We start from the raw sequence: 20985 nt of genomic DNA, 5'->3' as shown, positions 1-20985 counted from the left end.
CGGGAAGGCGGGTAAGAGATTAGGGCACCGCTTGAGAGCCCAACACTAGCCGCGTACCCGCCGTCCGCCGGAAAATAGCCGGGGTCTGGTCGACCGAGTGCGCTATAATGAATCATGAGTCGCACTCCGCTCTGAAAAATTATCAAATAAGAGTGAGCGTAATTTGTAATTTTTTATTACAGTTTTGATTTCTACGTGTTATTTCGTGAAAAAAAGTCTAAACACGACGGGGTGATGTTAATTAGTTATGTTACTATAAAATAAAAACTTTAAAGAAAATCAAAATACAATATTTTGCAACCACTATCTGTAACATAACAAACAGTCGAAACTCAATCGTGCTTAGACTCTTTTTTCATGAAATCACACGTAGATATCAAAACTGTAATAAAAATAACAAATTATGCTTAATTTTATGGCATAATTTTTCAGTGTGGACTTAGGAGTGCGATTCGAGACTCATTAGAGTACACGCGGTCGACCAGACCTTGGCTATTGTTTGGCGGAAGGCGGGTACGCGGCTAGTGCTGGGCTCTCAAGCGGTGCCTTCTCTTACCCGCCTTCCGGGATTGGACAGACTATAGACACATTCATCAGACTAAATTGTGCGTCTCCAGTGCACAGCCAGAACGACTACTACATTGTAGACATCTCCTGCACGTAAGCTTTGTACCGCGCAATGGCATTTTACAGCGAATCTGCATGGTAGGAAAGTCTCGGACTTATGGGCCAGGATTCGATGGTGTATCCTCGCGAGATCTCTTCAGGATTCCGATCCACCTGCCCCAACATCATCCCTCATTTAGAACTTCGTGCTAAAATTTACATAAAAAGCTGCCCCTGAAGGTGATTAACAAAAAACTTTGAGAGAGACATAATCGAAATTGCACCCGAAGGTTACAGCCATAGAACAACACGACCAAACATGAGATATCTTACCAATTAACACGAGTATAAATAATGTATCCATCAACTACGTCACTTCACCCCAAATGCTAGAGCGGAATTGGCCACTGAATGATTGGTTTACCCAAATCTAGTTTCGGGTGTAACCCAAAACTCTTTCATGTTATCCGAAAGTTAATTTATTTCATTTACCTGTCGAATGCACTCGCTGACGACTCTGTCAGGAATGGCTGGAAATCTCTGCTTCATCTCGTGAAACAGATGCATGATGAAAAAATTTGAACGGTCAGCCATGTTTGTCTATCGTCATTGTTGAATTGATCAGGGTTTTGCCAGACATTTTCTATACTTCTTTGGTAGTCGGTCAAGGAAATTCCATCTGTTGATGAAAAAATAAACAGTTAATTATACCAAACAACCATCAAGGGCAAACAACGTATAACATACCTGCATTCCCTTTCTTTCCACACACATTAATAAAACAAAACAAGGCAAAATACTCAATTTTAGATCGGTGGGTTAACATATACACATATCGGTCAATTAAAAAAATATAATACACTGACGGCAAGGAAAAATATTTTAGTATCAGGTTATGATGTTCTAAGTCTTCCGATTCCCAATCTCCATGCCTCCCGATACTTCAACCGTTATTCACTTAATCCTCTTCAAAGATAAATAGATAAGAACATACTCTTCAATGTATCACATTAAGTGCCGTGGACTTAACATAAATTGCGTATTAAGAAATTCGCTTTACAAATCTGGAAAAAAGATGCCAGAAAAATATCTTTAAAGACAATCACTGGCTGTTCAAGCGCCGAACACAGTCGGCAATTGCCACAGCGAAATTTGAAATGACGTACCGACTTATGGCATTCGATATAACAGCGTGTATATTATACTGGATATATATATTAAAAACTATAATAGTGAATTTAAATTGGAGGCAACGTGACACGCTACTAAATTCCAACTAATGAGCGCGGGATGAAGAAAAAAAGCTTTTAGGTGAGGCCCAATTTGTCACATTAATTTGCAACGTTTGCGCAACCGCTATAACAGTCCACAGCCTCGAAGAATACGTTTTTATTTTATATTGTGTTTCTATTAACAGATAGTCCTTACAAAAGAGCTTTTTCTCGGTTGTAAAATTAGCACCTAGCTCTTCAGGACTTTCAAAGCCAGCATAAACAATAAACGCAAGGTACTTAGGAGCAAGAATATAAACAAAAATGCCTCAAAGCCAGCTACGAGAGTAACAGGCATAATAATAATATTATATCAAAGGAGGCAATTCAGTTGAGAGGATAGGAATATTAAGAATTTACCCCTCTTTTAACAGCGGAATATCCCAAACCAACTTACAGCAGAAATTACTTCCATAAAAGATTAAAATTGGATTGTATAAATAAACTTTTTTACCAACCCAGTTCTCAGAGGGGCCTACGGTATATGAAATTTTTCATAAAAATATAGAAGAAAATAATGGAGCAGCTAATTAATTTAAATAAGAATAAATAAGTAAAATAAAAATGTAATTCTTCAATACTTGAGGGAGGCCGTCAAAATCTCAAAAACTAAATACCTAACCTTACCAGACTATTTTAGCCACTTTTTAGATCGCAGTATCTGATGTTATTACCGAAGTATTATTCTTATTTACAGAAGTAAATATGTGTCTAAGAGGAAGGAAATAACATTTAAAATAAAGTTTTTAAACCACGATAAAAATTAATTTAACAGCAACCATCTAAATAACATGTTGGGAACGGGGTACTCCAGCATCGAAGATTTATCCTCACGTAAGTTAATGAGGAAAAAAATATACTGCTCGACTTTATCGCCGATCCCGACAATTTTGTCATTTTCCCTGAGATTTTAAGACCATTAAAACAAAATCCTGACATTCCACTCTGTATATAGCAGTAAAATAAATTCCCTGATTCATTATTATCAGCTTAAACTTGATGGAAATTTATTGTCACTTAAAGAAAAAATAACGAAAACATCTGCAATGACGAAAATTACATGAAGACGTCATATTGCAGATGAAACATCCTATACAATGGTAAATATTGGTCATGAAATGTAACCAACCAATTTTCCTTAAATTTGCAAAGATATTCCTTTTCTCAAAAAGGAATGCTGATCTGGAGCCACTCGCCTTAGCGACATTTCACAGATTCTGCCCTGAATGAAAAGCCCATATTTTTTTATCGTAGCCAACCACTAAGCTTTCAGTCCCCAGTTCTTTCGCTGTACCATACATGTCCCTACACACGTTGAATGACAAATAGCATCGGAGCTATGAGGCAGCAGAGCAGAGCTCAGGCGATGCGGGACATGAAGCGACCACTTCTCACAAAAATAGTCCACTGGATGTGTGGGAATGGGAGGCCACGCACAGGAATCATCTCACTCCTTTTCTTGGACTGCAGTTTCATAAGCTCTCAATTGAAATCATTGGATACGCCATCACATGCCCAGGTATCACCTCAAGCATTAAGCCCATCACAGCCTCCCACTCGAGAGCCCCTCCACTGCCTCTCTTGCCTTCGAGTCTGGGAAATGGCAATTTATTTTTAGTAATCCCAGTTCTGCCGCACGGTGGCCCTTCCCCTCGTTAGGCCCAACGGCGAGGCTGGCGAGGGAGAAACGAGTGCGCGGCCAACCAACTTTAACCCTTCACGTGAGAGGCACACTCCTTGTTTATGAGTTTGTTGTACTGTTGCAACTTGAGGCTTACGGCCGGTATACAAAAACATTGGGCCATAACAGTATGTCCGGTGCCCGGGAGAACCGGGAATTATGCACGAATTTTTAGTCCCTGAAATTATGCATGAATTACACGGGAAAATTGTTTAACTTATTTTCTATTGACTACAATCCCATCCTCCACCTTACCCCCTCCCTTCAAGCACCAAGACGTATATAAGGAAGAACTCTTAAGACTTATTGTACACTTGATAATGTTGTTTGTAACAACGAAACGCGTAGTGTCAAAATAAAACTCAGTGGAAATACTGCAATGTCCAATTTTACTAATATTAAGAACTTCCACCACATCGTACCTCACAATATACAAGATAAAATAGGCACGCTGATTTCAAAACTGTAGTTAGTTTTCTTCTACCACGTCAAGTTTATTCACTATTCCTTGTGTTATTGTGACCACACATTGCTAGATAAAGCGTCGATCACAGGAGGCATAAAGAAAGAACAATTTTTCTCCAATTGGCTGACATTAACCTTATCCCACTGGGGCCGGGCGACTGACGCCGAAGGAAACCAGCGAGAGGTGCACAGCAGTTTAGTCATGCAGGAGATACTGTAGTGAGACATAGGCGCTTCGTAGCCCGAGATTTGCTTCGTAAGGGAGCTTTGGTGTTGTGCGTGTTGCCTACATGGATATATTTTTTGTTAATTCAGGCGTATCTGTACCTTTTTATGTATTAAATCATTCTGTATGGACAGAATATTAGATAAAATTTCTCTTTAAATTCCTTCCCTAGCAAATTTTGTACGACGTATGAGACAAAAAAGAGGGTATCCAGAGGCTTAAAAGGTTGAAGGGATACATAAAAACTGAGGTAATTTTCTCTTCCAGAAGCCACAAGTTACTTAAAAACAAGTCAATGATCTAAGGCAACAAAATGGCTATTTCCCAGAGTTATTCACGAATTTTCGCTCCAACCTGAAATTTCAAAATCTTTTATCTCAAATTCATTTCACGTACAATGCTGTAAGCTTAACATCCATTTTCTCTGAATCATGATTAATGTCTTGATGTCCAAAGTGAGACATACTTAACGAGTAAAATTGCATAACTAAATGTAAGTCTTTAAATTAGGAACGTAAAACAATACATGAACATAATATCATTGAAGTAATATCGGATGTTTTAAAATTCTTATCTATCGCAGTAATCGCGTAATATTAACCTGGAATTTTTTTTTAATTTCCCTGGAAAACCTGGAATTATGCAGGAATTTTTCTGTTTTTATTGGCTGCGCATCCTGCATAAATTAACGTGAGATTGGCGTGAGATTCCACAACCCCCAGGCCAATGGCGGCGTTTTAAGAAATTAAAATAGAATTTAAATTAAATAAAATTTTTTTGAGCACGCACTTTCTGTTTCATGCGCTTTCCTATCGCCTTTTGTTGACTCAAACCGAGAATAATGGAAGAAGAATTTTTGGGATGAAAATGTCATGGATATAATAATTGAATGGAAAAGTACAATCCGCAGGCAACTAAGGACTAATTCAACCCAATTTCATTACTGTGTGTGAGAGAAATAGCTGTAACTTCTTTTTGTGAATGATAGAAGTCCTCCAGCGCGGGTTAATCTTTTAATAACGTCCCAGAGCCATTAAGAAAACTTTTGTCACAAGCTTAACAGATTTTACAGCTTATTTTTCAGGAAAATGGCCTTCAAGAGGAAGCATCACTACCGCTCGACCAAGTGTACTTTGTCTCGTTAGTGAAAATCAAAGGCTTGACAATCCCACGAAATTTCTACATACTCTCAGGTTTCCACGTTGGTTTCCATGGTTTCAACGTTGAACGTCACCATCAGGAATGTTCAATTCGAAACCATGGTCGAATAAATAAATTATGAGGGATTTCCTGTATTATAGCTTTCAATAAAAAATATTCGCCAATTCCACGCCTACGACAACAACACCAGCCCATTTCGTCATTTCCGCAGGGTATTTATAACCCGCTCAAAACTTATGTTGTCATCTTCAAATTTTCAGATTATACAGAGGTATCCAATGTTAACATTATCCTGTACCTAAAATAAATCATTATTACATTTGAGAAAATAATTGGGTAACTTTTTTCAATTTTAGATACATTAATTACGGAATAAGTATTAATATTTTTATACTAATTACATTATATTAGTTATAAATTTCGACCTGTACTTTCTGACAATACCAAGATGATAACTTTAACTGTTAAGATAGAAATACGGCAAGAAATAAGACCAATCAATCGGGAGTGAGGCAGCCTCTTAAGAGCGTTCATTCAATTTTCAACAAGCTGCGGCTTGAGTCATTGCGAGCGCGACCGTGTTAGGAACTCGTGGAACAAACACGCTCGAACGCAAAGATGTTAGACAAAAAGGCTCACGCGTACACTACAACCTTCGGATATATTTCAACCCCTTCCTTTTTATTGAAAGCTGCAGCATTTTTCTCGACCCTCCTCCAGCACGTAACAATAGTCTCCATAAATTAAAACTTTAAATAAAAAATATTTTCTCAATTTTTGAGCGAGACAATTCTCATGGCAAACTCGAAAAACGCTGTCTATAGGTTATGATATACCCAAGAGGATTAAAGTATTTAAAAAAATGAAATGGCACGAAGAAAGGAATCTTGTGGAGGCAATGGCTCCTTTACACTGTGATATGGTAGAACCCTGGATTGTAAAAAAAAGCCGCATACATGTGAAGCTTCGTAGAAATGCCTATGCGATTCTCACGCGTAAGAGACGCAAACTTATATGAGGCACGTTACTTTGAGTGCATCCCCCCTACCTGCCCCTCGTAACCAGTGCAGGAGTTTACGATAACCCCGAGGTTGCCTACGGACTCTCAGCAAGACATTAGGGTCATCCCAAGAATAAAATGTTATCGATTCTTTAGATACAACAAAGCATCAAAGTCTAAATTCTCTTAAAATTAAACTTACGAGAGTTCAAATAGACATCAAATTGCCATATGAAAACTATTGAATGTCTAATATGGCTGCCACACCCCCGAATGAAGAAAGGAGACGCGTTCTCCTTCAAAAATCAGTCGTGCTTCCTAATGCATGCACCACAATATATACGATCTCGAATCTTACAATCATACGCAAGCTCTTTCCTCACAAAATAAATCCTAAATGAAATGCTGAAATATACCTCTTTACTGCAAAATTACAGCAACAAATAACTGAGAAGGACAATATCGAAAAAGCGCTTAGTGATAGCCAATTGGAAATAAATTGTTTCAAAGCTCAGGGAGGCGTCATCGAATTATTCACACTTTAGTTCAGTCCCTAAACCAAAATTATTTTAAATTTCATTCTTTTCACTTCTGTTTGTTCGTGTTTTATTTCTACCACAGAAAAGAAAATAAAAGCAGCATAAAATACAATGGAGTATAAAATATGTTCAACCGTAGAGAGAGATATATCTATACTGGCAAAAAATTCAAATATATTTAACAATATGTTCTTTCATTTCGCTTCATTCGGAATAATATTCAAGCACACGCGCCAAATCAAACTAAAGTCAACTAGTAGAACCGAAAAAAAATCAGTCACATTGCTTTTAATAAGAGCAAAAATAAAGAACAATTAAAATGTATCTCATTCATAAACCAGATAGAAAATTGCAAGCAGACAATCAAAAACAATACTACGACACCGCGCTTTAATTTATCAATCCCTAAAAAAACATTAAATAATTTTCAAACGATGAATAAAGAAGGATAAAGCATAAATGCTGGATACCCGTGAATTCACCTCCATTCCCTCCTTAATGACTTTTTCCAATTTCACAAGGGTGGTCTTCTCAAAGCGTTTCTACGTTGGCTGATTTGATTTACAACACTGGTAATTTTGTTCCACAGTTAGCTCTTAAAGATCGAGGCCAAGAAACACAAAAGAGTTTTGGCTGCGAGCGCCAGGGGTAAAGCCAACCAATACAATGCACTTCGCCCATTTCAGGGGACGCTATCAATGCCTCGGGCAAAGGGCCTACATTCATGATAAACACTTGAGCCTTAGAGCATATTTTTCGCTTTTCAAGCATGAATTCAAGACTTGCATTGCTAATAATATCATGGCAGTTATTACAGCGAGACTAACATGGAACTTGGCGAGAGTTTGCATACTCCGCGTATTAAAGAAAGCTTATTTCATAACCATGATGCACACACGCTGCGAGTTGCAGGATAGTGAAAACTCAAATCAGAACGAATAGCCATAAGGCAGTAGCAGGACTTTATATAGACAGTCCACCATCATAATCGTCTGGTTTCGCGGATATACTACACTAATATTAAACAGAAGCGCATATGCGTAGCTTTAGCAGGAGCTTTAATTAGCTAGGTGTAGAAAAATTTGGCGAATGATTTTTTCTCTGTGGAATTTTCGCACAATTGTGCATTGCGGGTGACTCCTGTAAAGTTATCACCGTGGCTAGTCCCGGTATACTTAAATTAGAAAAATTTACTTTAACGAAATATAGATGGACGCAGAGGTGCAACTGAATATCAGAGGCAATGGCAACGAGCCGAGTAAGGTCAAAAGAAAACGCTGACGTAGAAGAAGATAATTTTTGTTTTCAATCGCACAAAAACACTTAAAATTCTATTAAAAATTAATATCCCTACCGTAGCGCTTATTCAAGCAGCCATAGCACGTGAGATGAAGTAGAAAAAACATCATGATGTCAAAAAACAAGAAGACACTTTTTCGCCAAGAATTAATTTTGAAGCACCCGTTTCGGCTGTTCAGCCAATAACAAGTACACTTGGATGACTTGGATACTCGATTTTGACCAAACAACAAAACGCGTCGAACAAACAATATAATTTCGTGGAAAAGGTCCATCTTGTTTCTTTGACATCGTTTAAATTAGAAAGATATCTGAAGTGTGTAAAATCTTCCTCGTTAATATAATCTCACATGTAGCGAAACTTATTCGAATCAATGGAACAGCAGCAAATTATATTCATAATTTCCAAAATCATTATCGCCCGGGAAAGAAAGCAAACGGAATGCTTAACATTGATCATTAGTGTCGAATGTAAAAGATTCACTGAAATCAAAGACGAAAAATGCACACGAAAAAGCATTAACTTAGCGATTTGCACGCGGAGATGGGTTATCAACACGAGTTCAAAGAGAGAGAAAACGGGAAGTTACAAAAATCATGAACACATCAGATCATACACCTTAACATTAACCTTAACCATCAATCCTTTTTCCAATTCAAAATGCATTACCATACCTCCCCAGCTGATTGGAAAAGGCCGTACCTTCGAAAACGTTTGAAAATAACCCTGATTCCACAAAGATGAAAATGCAAATGCATTAACATGGCTTGTGACGCAGGCTGAAAGGAGTGTATACGTGTCTTCCATCACACACACGAGGGTTTTAGTACCGACTGGTCCCAACTTCAAGGTCCAACCTTTGGCGAGTAAACACTAATACGGCGAAAGGGTAGAGAAATCATCTAACCTAGTTAAGGAAACGGAATATTACACTGTTTAAGGTTTTGTTTAATGGACTCGGTCCGGAATTCATAACGCAGCAACATCTTCAGGTAACTTCAATCTTTTCAGTATTTAACTAAGATGGGTCGTTCTATTAATCATATATAGTGAACATTTCGAAAGGCAATATGTTGATTATCCTTAAATGAGAAGTTTCGCAGAGTAAATCCTGGAGATATTGGCAATAAACAAATTAATATTACCACCGAGGATACCGTGGTTCTGAAATTTATATGCCTCAACGTCAATCGTCGAGCAAAGAGTGCGTGTAAAAAATATCAGCATACCCCACGTCGAGTTCTGATCTTAATTCAACTTCGCCCGCGGAGACAGGCAAACAAGCGGCTGCAATGAGCCGCAAGTCAAGGCAGGACAGGTGTACGGATGGAGACAGGGGGTGAGGGCGATCGGGGTGGAGAGGGGGGCGGGGGTTGAAGAATCTGCGTTTGGCCTCATGCCGTGCCATCAGCTGGATGGCGGCCGTTGGATTCCCACAGCACACACTATTAGCGTTCACCTGTTTGCGCAAGACCTTTGGCCCACTGGCGCGCGTTCACTCGTCGCAGACGAAATTCGCGGACCATCCACAATTATGGCCTTTAACAAGGAACCGGCAATACATGCGTATAGATATCAACAGTCACCAACATATATTCCGACAAATGCCCATAATAGGGTAGTTTCCTTCATCAAAGAAAACGAAAGGCATTGATTGCGATTCGTTACCCACCATTACTGTATTCATAATAAACAAATTATTTGATTTTAGAAATACCGATTTAAACGAATGGCAATGGTCCATTTTTATCCTCATTTGAAAAGGGTCAGATTGGCGCCCATGCGATGCCGCTCCACGTGACGTCACAGGGACTTAGTTTCTATACGAGAAGATAGGAGTTATACATCGTCAGAGGTTACCAATGCATGCATGAGGCGCAGAGCTCAGGGAAGCATGTCTTAATAATCACTTATTAAAATTGCCGGAAAGGTCGGAAAGTTTTCTTCGTTTGATAAGGTATTAATAATCCTTATTTAAGCCAACCGCTACCAGCCAGCAGAATACTCAGCTACCCGCTAGCAGCCTGCGTCGTATCAGCGCTCAACTCGCCTCAAGGTCACCTCACAGGGCGGCAGCGGGAACCAGAAATACGCCACACGGAGAGAGATTTCCCGGCATTCATATTTACGCGTCTCGTTTTCGCGCGCTTGAAAATTTTCACTTTTCATTTAATCGCGAAAAATAGATCGTAAAAATCTAAAAGCGTGAAATACGTACTCCAGGAGTAATAATCTTTCGATTTAGGCAATAAAAAAATAATAAGAAACCACCCTATTGCTTCCAACGAATGGTGTAAACATTTTACTGTCATCAACTAATCAATGTTACCCATCATCTTATTCCATCATCACAACTGAGCATAAATGGCTGAAATTATGGATATTCACCTTATAAATGCGCACTCGTCATGTGAGTACGATCACGTAAATAAAGAATCTTTATTATCTTTAAATTTTCCGGAAAGATGACATTAAACATGACATAGTTATCACAAGGCGTTGGAGCACACACTGTATTTTATGAATATTGGTGATCATACATGAAAGTCGTTATTTAACTCACGAAAAAAACACTACCGGCTTTCTTTCGCGTGAGGAGTTAGCATTATTTCTGTTGTGTTCCCGATTTCAGCGTTGCTATGATATTTCTAGAATACATTTTAACCTAAAACTTATTCAACAACGACGGCGCAAAATTATCACCTGCTTAGTCATACGAGGATTCATCATTCACGTTTTTCGATGCGCATACTTCCTTTAAAATTATACAAACATCTTGAAATCAATAAAAGATCCGAAGATTCAAGCGTGATGGAGTGGAATTTTTCCATATTGAAATAAATACTCGCAATTTTCCACGATTAAAAAAATTGTTACGACCTTGGTTTCAATGTTACAACATCATCTTCAAGGAGCAGAAACCTAATATAATTATTATTACCTAGTCGTAATAATATAATAACCTAGTCGTAATACATTTTATAATAGTGGAAAATTGCCTGTAGTTACTTCAATAAGATTACATTAAGATAGGTAACGCATCTCAAATTTTTCTATACATCAATTCTGAAATACTTACTCCGTGCTTTCTCGGATGCAAAATTTGTATTTCTAGGACACAGGCAAATTTTGATAGGGATCTACTCTATATAACCTCAATATATAAAGATGAAAATGGAAATTTTACGGAAAACTTACTTGAGGAGAGAGAAAGTACTCCATTTCTACTCGACCAGACGGATTTTGTCTTTTTTCGGGACGCATTACTCGTTTAAAAGTTAGGATTCATTGCATACCGCATCTTTTTTCATGTCGGCTCCATTCGATAAGTCCAGCAGTAAAACCAATTTTTTATTATTTCCAAAAATAAGTGAGGGAAAATAGGAGGAGGCTGCTTCAGAAACAGTGGACCAGTAGGGTCTTCCATGAAATTTAATCGCAATGCCTACACCAAATCCATGAACTTGGAATGAAACAAGCCCCCGTAAAACTTTCAAAGCAACGACGTAAACGAATACTAAAATCAGACCTATAAATATTTTAAAACGAGAAGGGAGTGCAAGTTATTCGAACTTTAAAATTAATAACTTCTGGTATTAAAAGTTTTCCATAGTTGATTCGACTAAATTCAACCACTAGGCCCTGAAAAGGCTCAATAACTGAGCTGGAGAATTCAGCTGGACCTTTCGACATACTCAGTTACTTACATCATACTGAGAATAAAATACTGGCACTGGATTAGAAACTAAGAGCTTTTCTTGCATCAGTATTATGCGTCCACCTCGGCAGAACTCATATAATGTTAAATGACGACAACCTACATTAATATGCGTGCGCGCCAACAACTTGAGAACAAAGACCGCGACCTATTTTTTCTACTGATAGAATAGTGGTACCACTCAAAAAGTCCCTTTAATGCACTGCAAAGTAAAGTCATGAAAATTACGCGAGCACGCTTGATGACGCGATTCTATGTTAAAACGGCCAGAGAGATTTCAAATATTCGGTCAAAAGGAGCGTTTTTTTTTCTTTTGCGAGCCTACATATGAGGCAGAACCCCAAGAAACTTTCCATCAAATAAAAATAAGCAAACTTATTTTTCTCACCGTAATATCTTCAATTGAAAGCTTAATGTGTACTCCAAAATTATACCCCCTGAGGGCATTTTAGATGAAAATACTAATGAATTCGTAAAAGAAATGATTCGTTAATAGAACTGAGGAGAATTTAGTCATCTGATCTCTAATATGTGATGAAGAAACACTTCCTTACACCTCTAAATTCCAAATATTTGAATAGGTATATCATCCTGTAAGTTTTCCTGAGTTATTTATGCGAAATGTGCCTCCCACGCGCATCATTTATAAGAAGCAAAAGACAGCCCACATCTCAATACGGGAGAGACGATTTTTTTCTAGCGATATTTGGAATATTCATATTTCTCATCACCAACAACTTCCATGGAAAATTGATCGTAACATAGCTTCTACCGCGAGAAAACAATGAAAATTGTAATTATCAACGGGTACAAGTTCATAGACCACCTCAAGATTCTCTTCCTCAACTCAATGGTTTATGAGCCAATTGTTTTAAGTGACTTTAGTCTTCAATTACATTAAGACTCTACCGAGATGAAAGCGACATTAATTAAAAGCATGTTGGACTGGGTGCACAGAACGACTACACTATTACTTAAAGGCTAAGAGAAACAGCTAATCTACATATACATTGACCAAAGTGCAATTGACTGGGAATACATCCAATAAGGAATCGAAGGAGCTACAGAGGACGCTAGGGTCACTCAGCAGCCAGAATGACATTCAAATAATTAGGACTAGGTAAACCGTGCTAAAAATTTTCACTTTCAAGTTATCGGGGTATAAGTATGTTAAGGGAACGTTATGATTGGGTAGAAGGTGTGTCATAAATGGAGTAGAAGGTGTATCATAAAGTACTTTCTTAAAACTTGTTGCTATATTTCGTACTATTTTCATTTTTGTTGTCGATTCCCGTTAATAATAATTCTTGAATACTTTCTGCTAGACGCCTTTATTTATTCGTGATACATATATTTGACCTTTAAAGTTCCTTACACACCATGTCTCTTTTAGAGAACGTTTAACAGTCTTCATACTTCTAAGATTTTATTTTTGATATTTTTGCCTGCTTATGTTACCTTTCTTTCGTTTATTTATGGATTTAACGGGTTTTAAACCTTTTTTTAAGCTAAGGATGTAATCAATGTGTGTAGTCGATATACCTCGAGCCAGTAGTCGACGTGGAAAACCCTAAACTTTTAAGTCAAATTAATGGGTGAATAATAAATTTGAGATTGAGATAGTATTTTTCGACAAAATGCCGGTGATTCAACGTTTAAAATGATACCTCATTTATCATTGTTGGTGCAGTATTAACGGTCCATACATTGGATGACAGAAAAAGACCTTTCTTTAATAAAGTATATGACACTTTCGTTAACCTCGAAATGTTTTCCACTTTTCGTTTCGAGTCTTAGGAGAATGAATTTTCCAAACCAAAAACAATTGTAATGCGTAAAGTGCGTCCGGGAAGGTTGGAGGTCGAAGAGCAGGTGGGAGAAGTTAATGTATAAAAAAAAAATATGCATATATTATGTATGGAAATAATGTAAAGAGATTATTAATTGAAACTATGAATATGTATGTTCTTTTTGGGACTTCAATCCACTTTACTTTCATTATGTAATTAATCATTACACTTGTTTCTTTTGTTCTTCGGTATCGTCTCGCGTGTCCCAAAAGGGGGGAGCATTGAGACCAGATAGCCACTTACGTTACGTGTGTGATGTGTGTTAATGTGTTTTCTTTGTTTTCTTTTATGTGTTTGTGGAGCATGAATGTTGAGAGGAGAGGGAGATAAATTGGAAGTTTACAGGCATGCCGCAGGACTGCAGCGAAGAGATTGGTCCTCTCTGAGGGCAGTCTTAAGGAAGATCGCCACTTTACTTCCGCGGCTGACCACGGCGGAGTAACTTGGGCGACGGGCGGCCAGCGGTCCAACTGCGATGCCAGTTTAAAGACCCGCGCGTATGGAGAAGAGCGCGCGCGGGCCGAACAGACAACAAATTGTGTCGTCTGCTACGCGGTGTTGGGAAAAACGGCAACACTGTGGGTGCTAGGTAGTCAGCGTGGCGAAGGAAACCGTTCTCTCGGTCTGCAACCTTCCCGCTGGACGCACCTAACTTGAACTCTCCTGACTTGAGATAATTCTCAGTGATGAAGCATGGACTTCGGAGTATGTGGGTTGTATGATTGTGTGTGTGTTAGCGTAAGGTATGTGGCTGTTGGTTTCATTTTGGCTTAAGGGGAAAGATCAATTTATTGTTGTAATTTTGGGGGAACCCATATTTGGGACTATTCAGTGGACATTTGTCTCCAATTTATTTATTCATGTGTGTGAGGTTCGTCGAGTGCAGGGGTAATTGTGATGTCAGTGGATTGGAGTCGTTAGTGTGGATCAGGGAAAATCTTATTTTGTTTAATGGAATTGTCATTTTGTAGAAAACTCAAAAGGTGCAATTGTTAAATAAATGCCCAAGTTGTGGTACGATTTGTTTTATAGAAGTGATTCTCTTTTCTTTTGGTTTGTTGATCCCTTGCGTGAGGTGTCCCGGACGAATCCTCGTGGTTCTTTTAGTTTTAATTAAATGATTTCTCCACTGTTAGCTAGTCGCGAGCAAATTTATGTAACGCGGTACTACCCTCGTCTTTAGGGTTCTGAGATTTAGCATTGGTAGTTGTAAGAGGGTTACATTATGGCGTTACACAATTACCTCCAAATAAAATAATAATGTATGTGTAATCGTTAATATACTGATTTACAGAGAGACTATTTCAGGCTTAACCCCAGAATTTTAATTTATTCGTTTAAAATGTAATTACCCATCGTAAAAGCAATAATTCATGTTGGATTATAAGGGCAAATTTTGAGTTGAGCGCCAACTTTCCTCCCATGATCATTTTGTCTGATCACATAAAGTGCCTTCACGTCACTTGTCGGCATTCCTTTCGTCTTTTATTCACGCAACACATCTCATAATCATAGCTATTTGCGAAAAAATGTTAAGCGAAAAGACTATTTCAAAAATTCAAGACGCAAAGCGAGAGCAAATACCACTTCTAAATATTCCGAAACTTCCCTCGAAGCATATATAACGAATCATCCACTACCAACAGGAGGTTTAAGGAAACAGGCACGTAAGCGGTTTCATAGATTGTACCTCTTTTTACGTTTCTGTTATAACAGAAATTAAGATTGAGTACCGGGCAACGCAAGAAAGGCAAGACTAAATTAGGAATTGTTTCCGGAGATTTCCGCCCTTAATCAATCACGCCACACATTCCGAAACACAAAGTATCAAGTCTTTATTGTGTTTACATTCCCTGGGCTGCAATAACACTTGCAGCAAACACTTCAATAAACCGGTGTCATTCGTATAAAAGGGAACGACAGCAAAAACGGCACGAAATTTGAAGCGTAAAATAAAATAGTGCATAATAATTTCGCTAAGGAATCAATAACCAGCGAAAAATTCTTCGACGGTGAACTAAAAGGAATGTTCTGATTTATTACCCGCAAATAACAATTATAAGCTAATATGTTCAACTGAAAATCTTCCCAATGTTTCCACTATTAGTCCTCCCGTCATAGGCTGAGTGAAATATATCACTTTCAGGATGAAATCCGTAAACAAGAGGTGGGCTGACACGGAATGACAGCCGGTGAACTATACAATACACGGTAATGTTTGGTGAACTAGGGTGAATTTAGGTAAGTACAATGTCCAGTGAAATAAATCTAGTTCGGATTTCCGATGTTATCATTGGCGGGAGAGTGAAACGTTTCGCAGTCATTGAGTGATTCACCATCTAAAAATGTAGATGTAGAGTATCCTATGCACGTAAATGTAAAGTATTCCCAGTTTTGATTATTGTGTCCCAAAGGCATAACCATGGATTTGAACCCGGAACCCTTAAGTCAGTAGCAATGCGAAAAAGGCCCAAATTCAAACCGTAGTGACTCACGGAACATGGTCCATTTATTTTAAGTCTACAATATATGAGATTATGTTTCGAAACGTATTTCATGAAAATACTTAAATAGCATAATCTTCATCAGCTCAGAACTCAGATTCACTTACAAATAAGGATATCGGGAGTTTAGTGTCTTTGGATTACACTTAGGTCATTAGTATCACAACCAAAACAAATATTTCTTGAAAAAAAATCCCTCCTCATGTGTCTATCAATCACAAAAATGTATAACTAGCAGTGAAAACGGCTATAAAAGCTTTAAAAAACAGAAAGCCAACTTCTCTACCATGTTTATAGACCTCACCATGGTGGGGAAAGTTCGCGGGAATAGCCTAAACTGTACCAAAATAATCATTGTTGCATTTCATCAAGATGAATGACTCCATGTTCGTTGAAATGATTCACTCCAACTAGAAATAAATTGTAATTTACTGCGCTTTAAATGGTTAAAAAATGTTTTTTTGTTGTTAAATCAATACAGAGATAAAAATTCACTTTCAAATCATCCTTCCAGATAGTCCAATGTACTCCCACCGGCTCACATCAAGCCATAACCATTTACGTGGCGTAAAATGAGCTAGCAAACTTATTTTATACTTTCGCAACGAATAACAAAAATCCGTTCGGTGGATCGGTGAAAATATCATTATGAACAAAACACTAAATGAAGCCCAAGGACTTACTTATCATAAAATGAATACCTTGAAAAAATTAAAGAAACATTTTTGAAGCAACATTTTGATAGGTAATAATGCCTTCTTCGTGCTCAGACAATATTTCAAATGATAAGGAGATCTTCCTCAGCTACAATTATATAGTCGATGGAATGATTGATCGCTATAACAACAATAAGACACGCTTCGACAGCTCTTTCGGTGATCAGGGGAAACTAAACTAGAGCTGCGAAGCGGAGGCACATCTCCAGTGTTCGTTAGATGTCACCGCAGTGCTTCCTCTACAGGCCTCCGGTACTACAAGTGGAGGTCGGGCGTCAATCAGTGGTGAGGTATGGGGACGGAGGTTATCGGAGGAACTGGAGGTTTTCGGAGGATGCAGAGGTTTTCCGAGCGGCGAGTTGAACATGACTCCCCGCGCTGAGTCCCAAGATCGCACTATTATATTCACACGCAGTGTTTTCAGCGAAACGTAAATTGATTTAAAATACTTTTATATGCATATCTCCGTGTGCATTTAGATAAAAATATTTACATGCAAGAAAAAATCCTAAAGATATTTTTAAATTTGTCCTCAAAATATTAAAAAATTACAAAAAGAAAAGTTTGACTTCCATTGCTTATTAGTTTTTAAGATTTTCCACAAATATTTGTTTTTATTACAATTCTTTTCCAGTCAACACAGGCATGGGGGCAACAACCGTAACCATATCAATATGCATAACTGACACATAGATAGAACCACCAAATAAAGGCTTTATAACGACTTATCACTGCTTCTAACATCTCACTTTTTTCATTGCATTAGTTTTAACCTTTGAATTAACGCTGACAAGAGAATGATGCTTCTAATGAATGATATGGTTCTCAGTTGACATAGTAAGAGAAAAGAATGCTTCGAAAATGTCCCTTCCGTGCCCTATACCATGCATAACTTACTGACTACTTGACTTTAGGCTGCGAATAAAACTAAAATGTTCTATTTCTATTTTGTAAACCAGCAAATTGTGATGAAATGAGAATAATACCACGGCCAGTGTGAGTTTGTTAAAAATTACTTATCGGCGACCGTCTTTTCCATGCACAGCGTCACCATCACCGGAAAAGAGGCCTAGAGAGTACGATGAACTCGAGCTGAAGATATTCAAGAAGAACTTTTGGCAAAAGATACATATGCCATATAATGATAAATTTGGAATTACAGACTCGAATTGTTGGTGGAAAATCATTCACTCCTCTCCCAAGAGCCTCATTTCCGTGGGATAGTTAGCATATTGGTTATGAAGTGCACTTAATACGAAGGAAAACGGACCCTGGTTCCCATTAATTCAGTTCCAAAGGACTGAACGCAATGAAATAACCGAATTGGCATCTAAAGGTGACAATATTACCGCCCCTAACCGTGGTCTCCAATCTAAAACACATGAGCATTACTGTGAACCGATGCTTATCACTGAAAATCCTTATGCGATAGAGTTCAATTCCCGACAAAAGTACTGCGTATTTTTTAAGGACTAAGAATGTCAAATATATCCGCCGCAAACAACGCTGGAGGAAATTGACCCAACTTTTACGAAGAGAATGGCACCAAATCTGTGTAACCAAAGGAATTTCCGTTTGGGAAACTTCTAAGATTTCCCTCAGTTTTCAGCCTCCTCTTTACACCAACCGGCAAAATGAAATAGCAAGAAAACATACCTTAAGCCGCAAATAATACTATTCATCGCCCGTAAAGTACTGACTTTCTCACATGGAAAACGTGACAAAACTTTGTGGCTAAGCCACCTCAGCGGAAATGCGAAACGAAAGGTCAAAGAAATGGTCAATACTTATCGATGGATTATACGAATACTATGGAATGCGAATATTGTATTTATCCAATGGATTATCCATTATATCAAATGGATCCAGCGATGGCAATTTTCCAGCGTAACAATTAAGCTCGGGCCTCGCTGAAAAATGAGAGAACGGGTAACTTAAGGTAGGGAGAGAGTCCAAGTAGCTTGCGGTAGCAATGGGGAAAACAGGCCTTGTTGATCTGGAAGCCCTCAAGGTTGCGAGTAAGAAGGAGAGACGGCGACTCGTGATCTAATTAAATAGAGAACCTGACTTGTAACCACCTCACCACGACCAAGACCAATTTATTGGATTTGGGGTCGATTCCAAGAAATGCATCGAGCCACCTATTCCCTCAGAAAAGGACGTACGGATATCCTCCAAGTCAATTTTTTTCAAATCTGGGTAGATCTAAAATCATCCTATTACAAATCCAAGATTAATACGCCTATTTCAAGATCTAAATGGATTTTATAAAACTCTGGGAGCACTACTTTAGCACTACTAAAGCGACAATATTCCTTCGCCCTTCCAATCGGTGAAAAAGTTAAGCATAAAAAACGAGAAACGGTACGAAACCCTTGAAATACAAACGATTTAAATAGAACTCTTAACGTCTGAAATTATGAGGCTTCGTTTTCATAAGATTAAAATACCAAAATTTAAAATTTTTTAGAACAATTAACCTCATCACTACACCTAGTTCATAGACACTCTCTGTAGTCAGCTTCGGTATCTTGACAAAATAAGGAGTAAGTTCATTTAGAGTGCGAACGAGTTCAATCTTATCTATATTCCAAATATTAATACTAAAGCCAGGCACAGCAAAAAGGTATCTTAGATTACGCCCAAGTTCAAATTATTCTCCTGCAAAGCACTATAAATATTATAAAGGGTAACCGACCGTTTCAGGTGCCTCAACAGCGACACGGCACAAAGATTATCTGAACAAAACCGCCTGCACAATGTCGCCTTCTTTAGTACGTGGCATATTATCCTTTATTCCAACCATGAGACATGTTCGCCCCTCCGTTTTTCCATTTTGCTAAACCTTTATCCCTCTTAATTAATTAATTCAGATGCAATCTTCAATTGAATTAGTCGTCGAACAACGTCAAAATTCCCTCTGAATGCTACTTTCGAGCTCAAATTTCTCCAATTTACTTCCTTCCTTATCATTTGTTAACTAAAACTCTTTACGCCTAAGAACACCACCCACTCTCTTGATTCCTTATTTACACATAACGTAATTTTATTCTACATCCAGAAAATCCCCCGTTAGTCAGTCACCTCAACGACCTTTGCGACCGTTTCCTTCACTATTCACTAGCTATGGATATCTCTACTTCTCCATCTCCTTCATATTCTAACTACATTTGTCATCCTTTCATGTGATACCTAGCCTTTTGAAATTGAAAACACGTTCAGTATGCATAAGGTTCACGTCTAAATTCGCATCTATTTTTTAAAAATCAGCGTGAAGTATCCCTTAACCACTCCCTTTCCAACAAAGTGTCAACGGATAACTTCTATTTTTTCTACGAGCTCTACAAATGCATCTACACCTGCAGTCACTACTAAAGCTTTTTTACGTCGTAAATAACGCAATAGATATAACTCTAACTGAAGTTTGGGTCCAAGAATGAAGAATAATTGCTAATCTAAGCCAACGTTTCGGCAAATTAGTCTGCCTTCACCAGGGCTCATTCCATTCTTTTGTAATTCAACTATACAATTATTGTGACCAAAAATATGTTTTAGCCACCGTTCGATAAGAACAAATTATTGTTACAAGAAATTTCTTAGGTCGTACAGCACAGCTCGTGATTATTTCGCCTGATTGAATAACCAATCCGCCATGGACATATATAACAATTGTTAATGCATATGGTTGACAAGAATATTATGAGTGTAAAAGACGTATTCAGCCATCAGGTTTCAACAGCTCTTTCACTGAAGCTAACCCACGTTCATACTCCCCCACTTCGTGCCTGCCCCTCACTTCCCCAAAAACCTCATTCAAAGACCCACATCACCGCCAGATTTTCTTGCCATGGACTTCTACATTTATCACTTTTAATTACTCCACTTTTTACACCCCCTGACTGCAAGAATGTACGAAATGCCAAATACTGAACCATGAAAAAAATATAA

The 20985-nt window shown here is 38.1% G+C and overlaps 1 protein-coding gene across 3 annotated transcripts in view; it reads right to left on the bottom strand.

The window, feature by feature from the left end:
- The window catches only part of LOC124171829 (TGF-beta-activated kinase 1 and MAP3K7-binding protein 2-like), a 130240-nt gene that overhangs the window by 95833 nt on the left and 13422 nt on the right, over positions 1-20985 (bottom strand). For all 3 annotated transcript variants that reach the window (XM_046551179.1, XM_046551178.1, XM_046551180.1), the window contains exon 2: positions 1099-1285. In XM_046551179.1, coding sequence (XP_046407135.1) covers positions 1099-1200 — 102 coding nt within the window. In that variant the 5' untranslated portion in view covers positions 1201-1285. The remainder of the gene's footprint in view (positions 1-1098; positions 1286-20985) is intronic.

This window comes from Ischnura elegans, chromosome X, assembly GCF_921293095.1.
Source record: "Ischnura elegans chromosome X, ioIscEleg1.1, whole genome shotgun sequence".
Lineage (NCBI taxonomy): Eukaryota > Metazoa > Arthropoda > Insecta > Odonata > Coenagrionidae > Ischnura > Ischnura elegans.
This window is presented reverse-complemented; position numbering and strand designations above follow the sequence as displayed.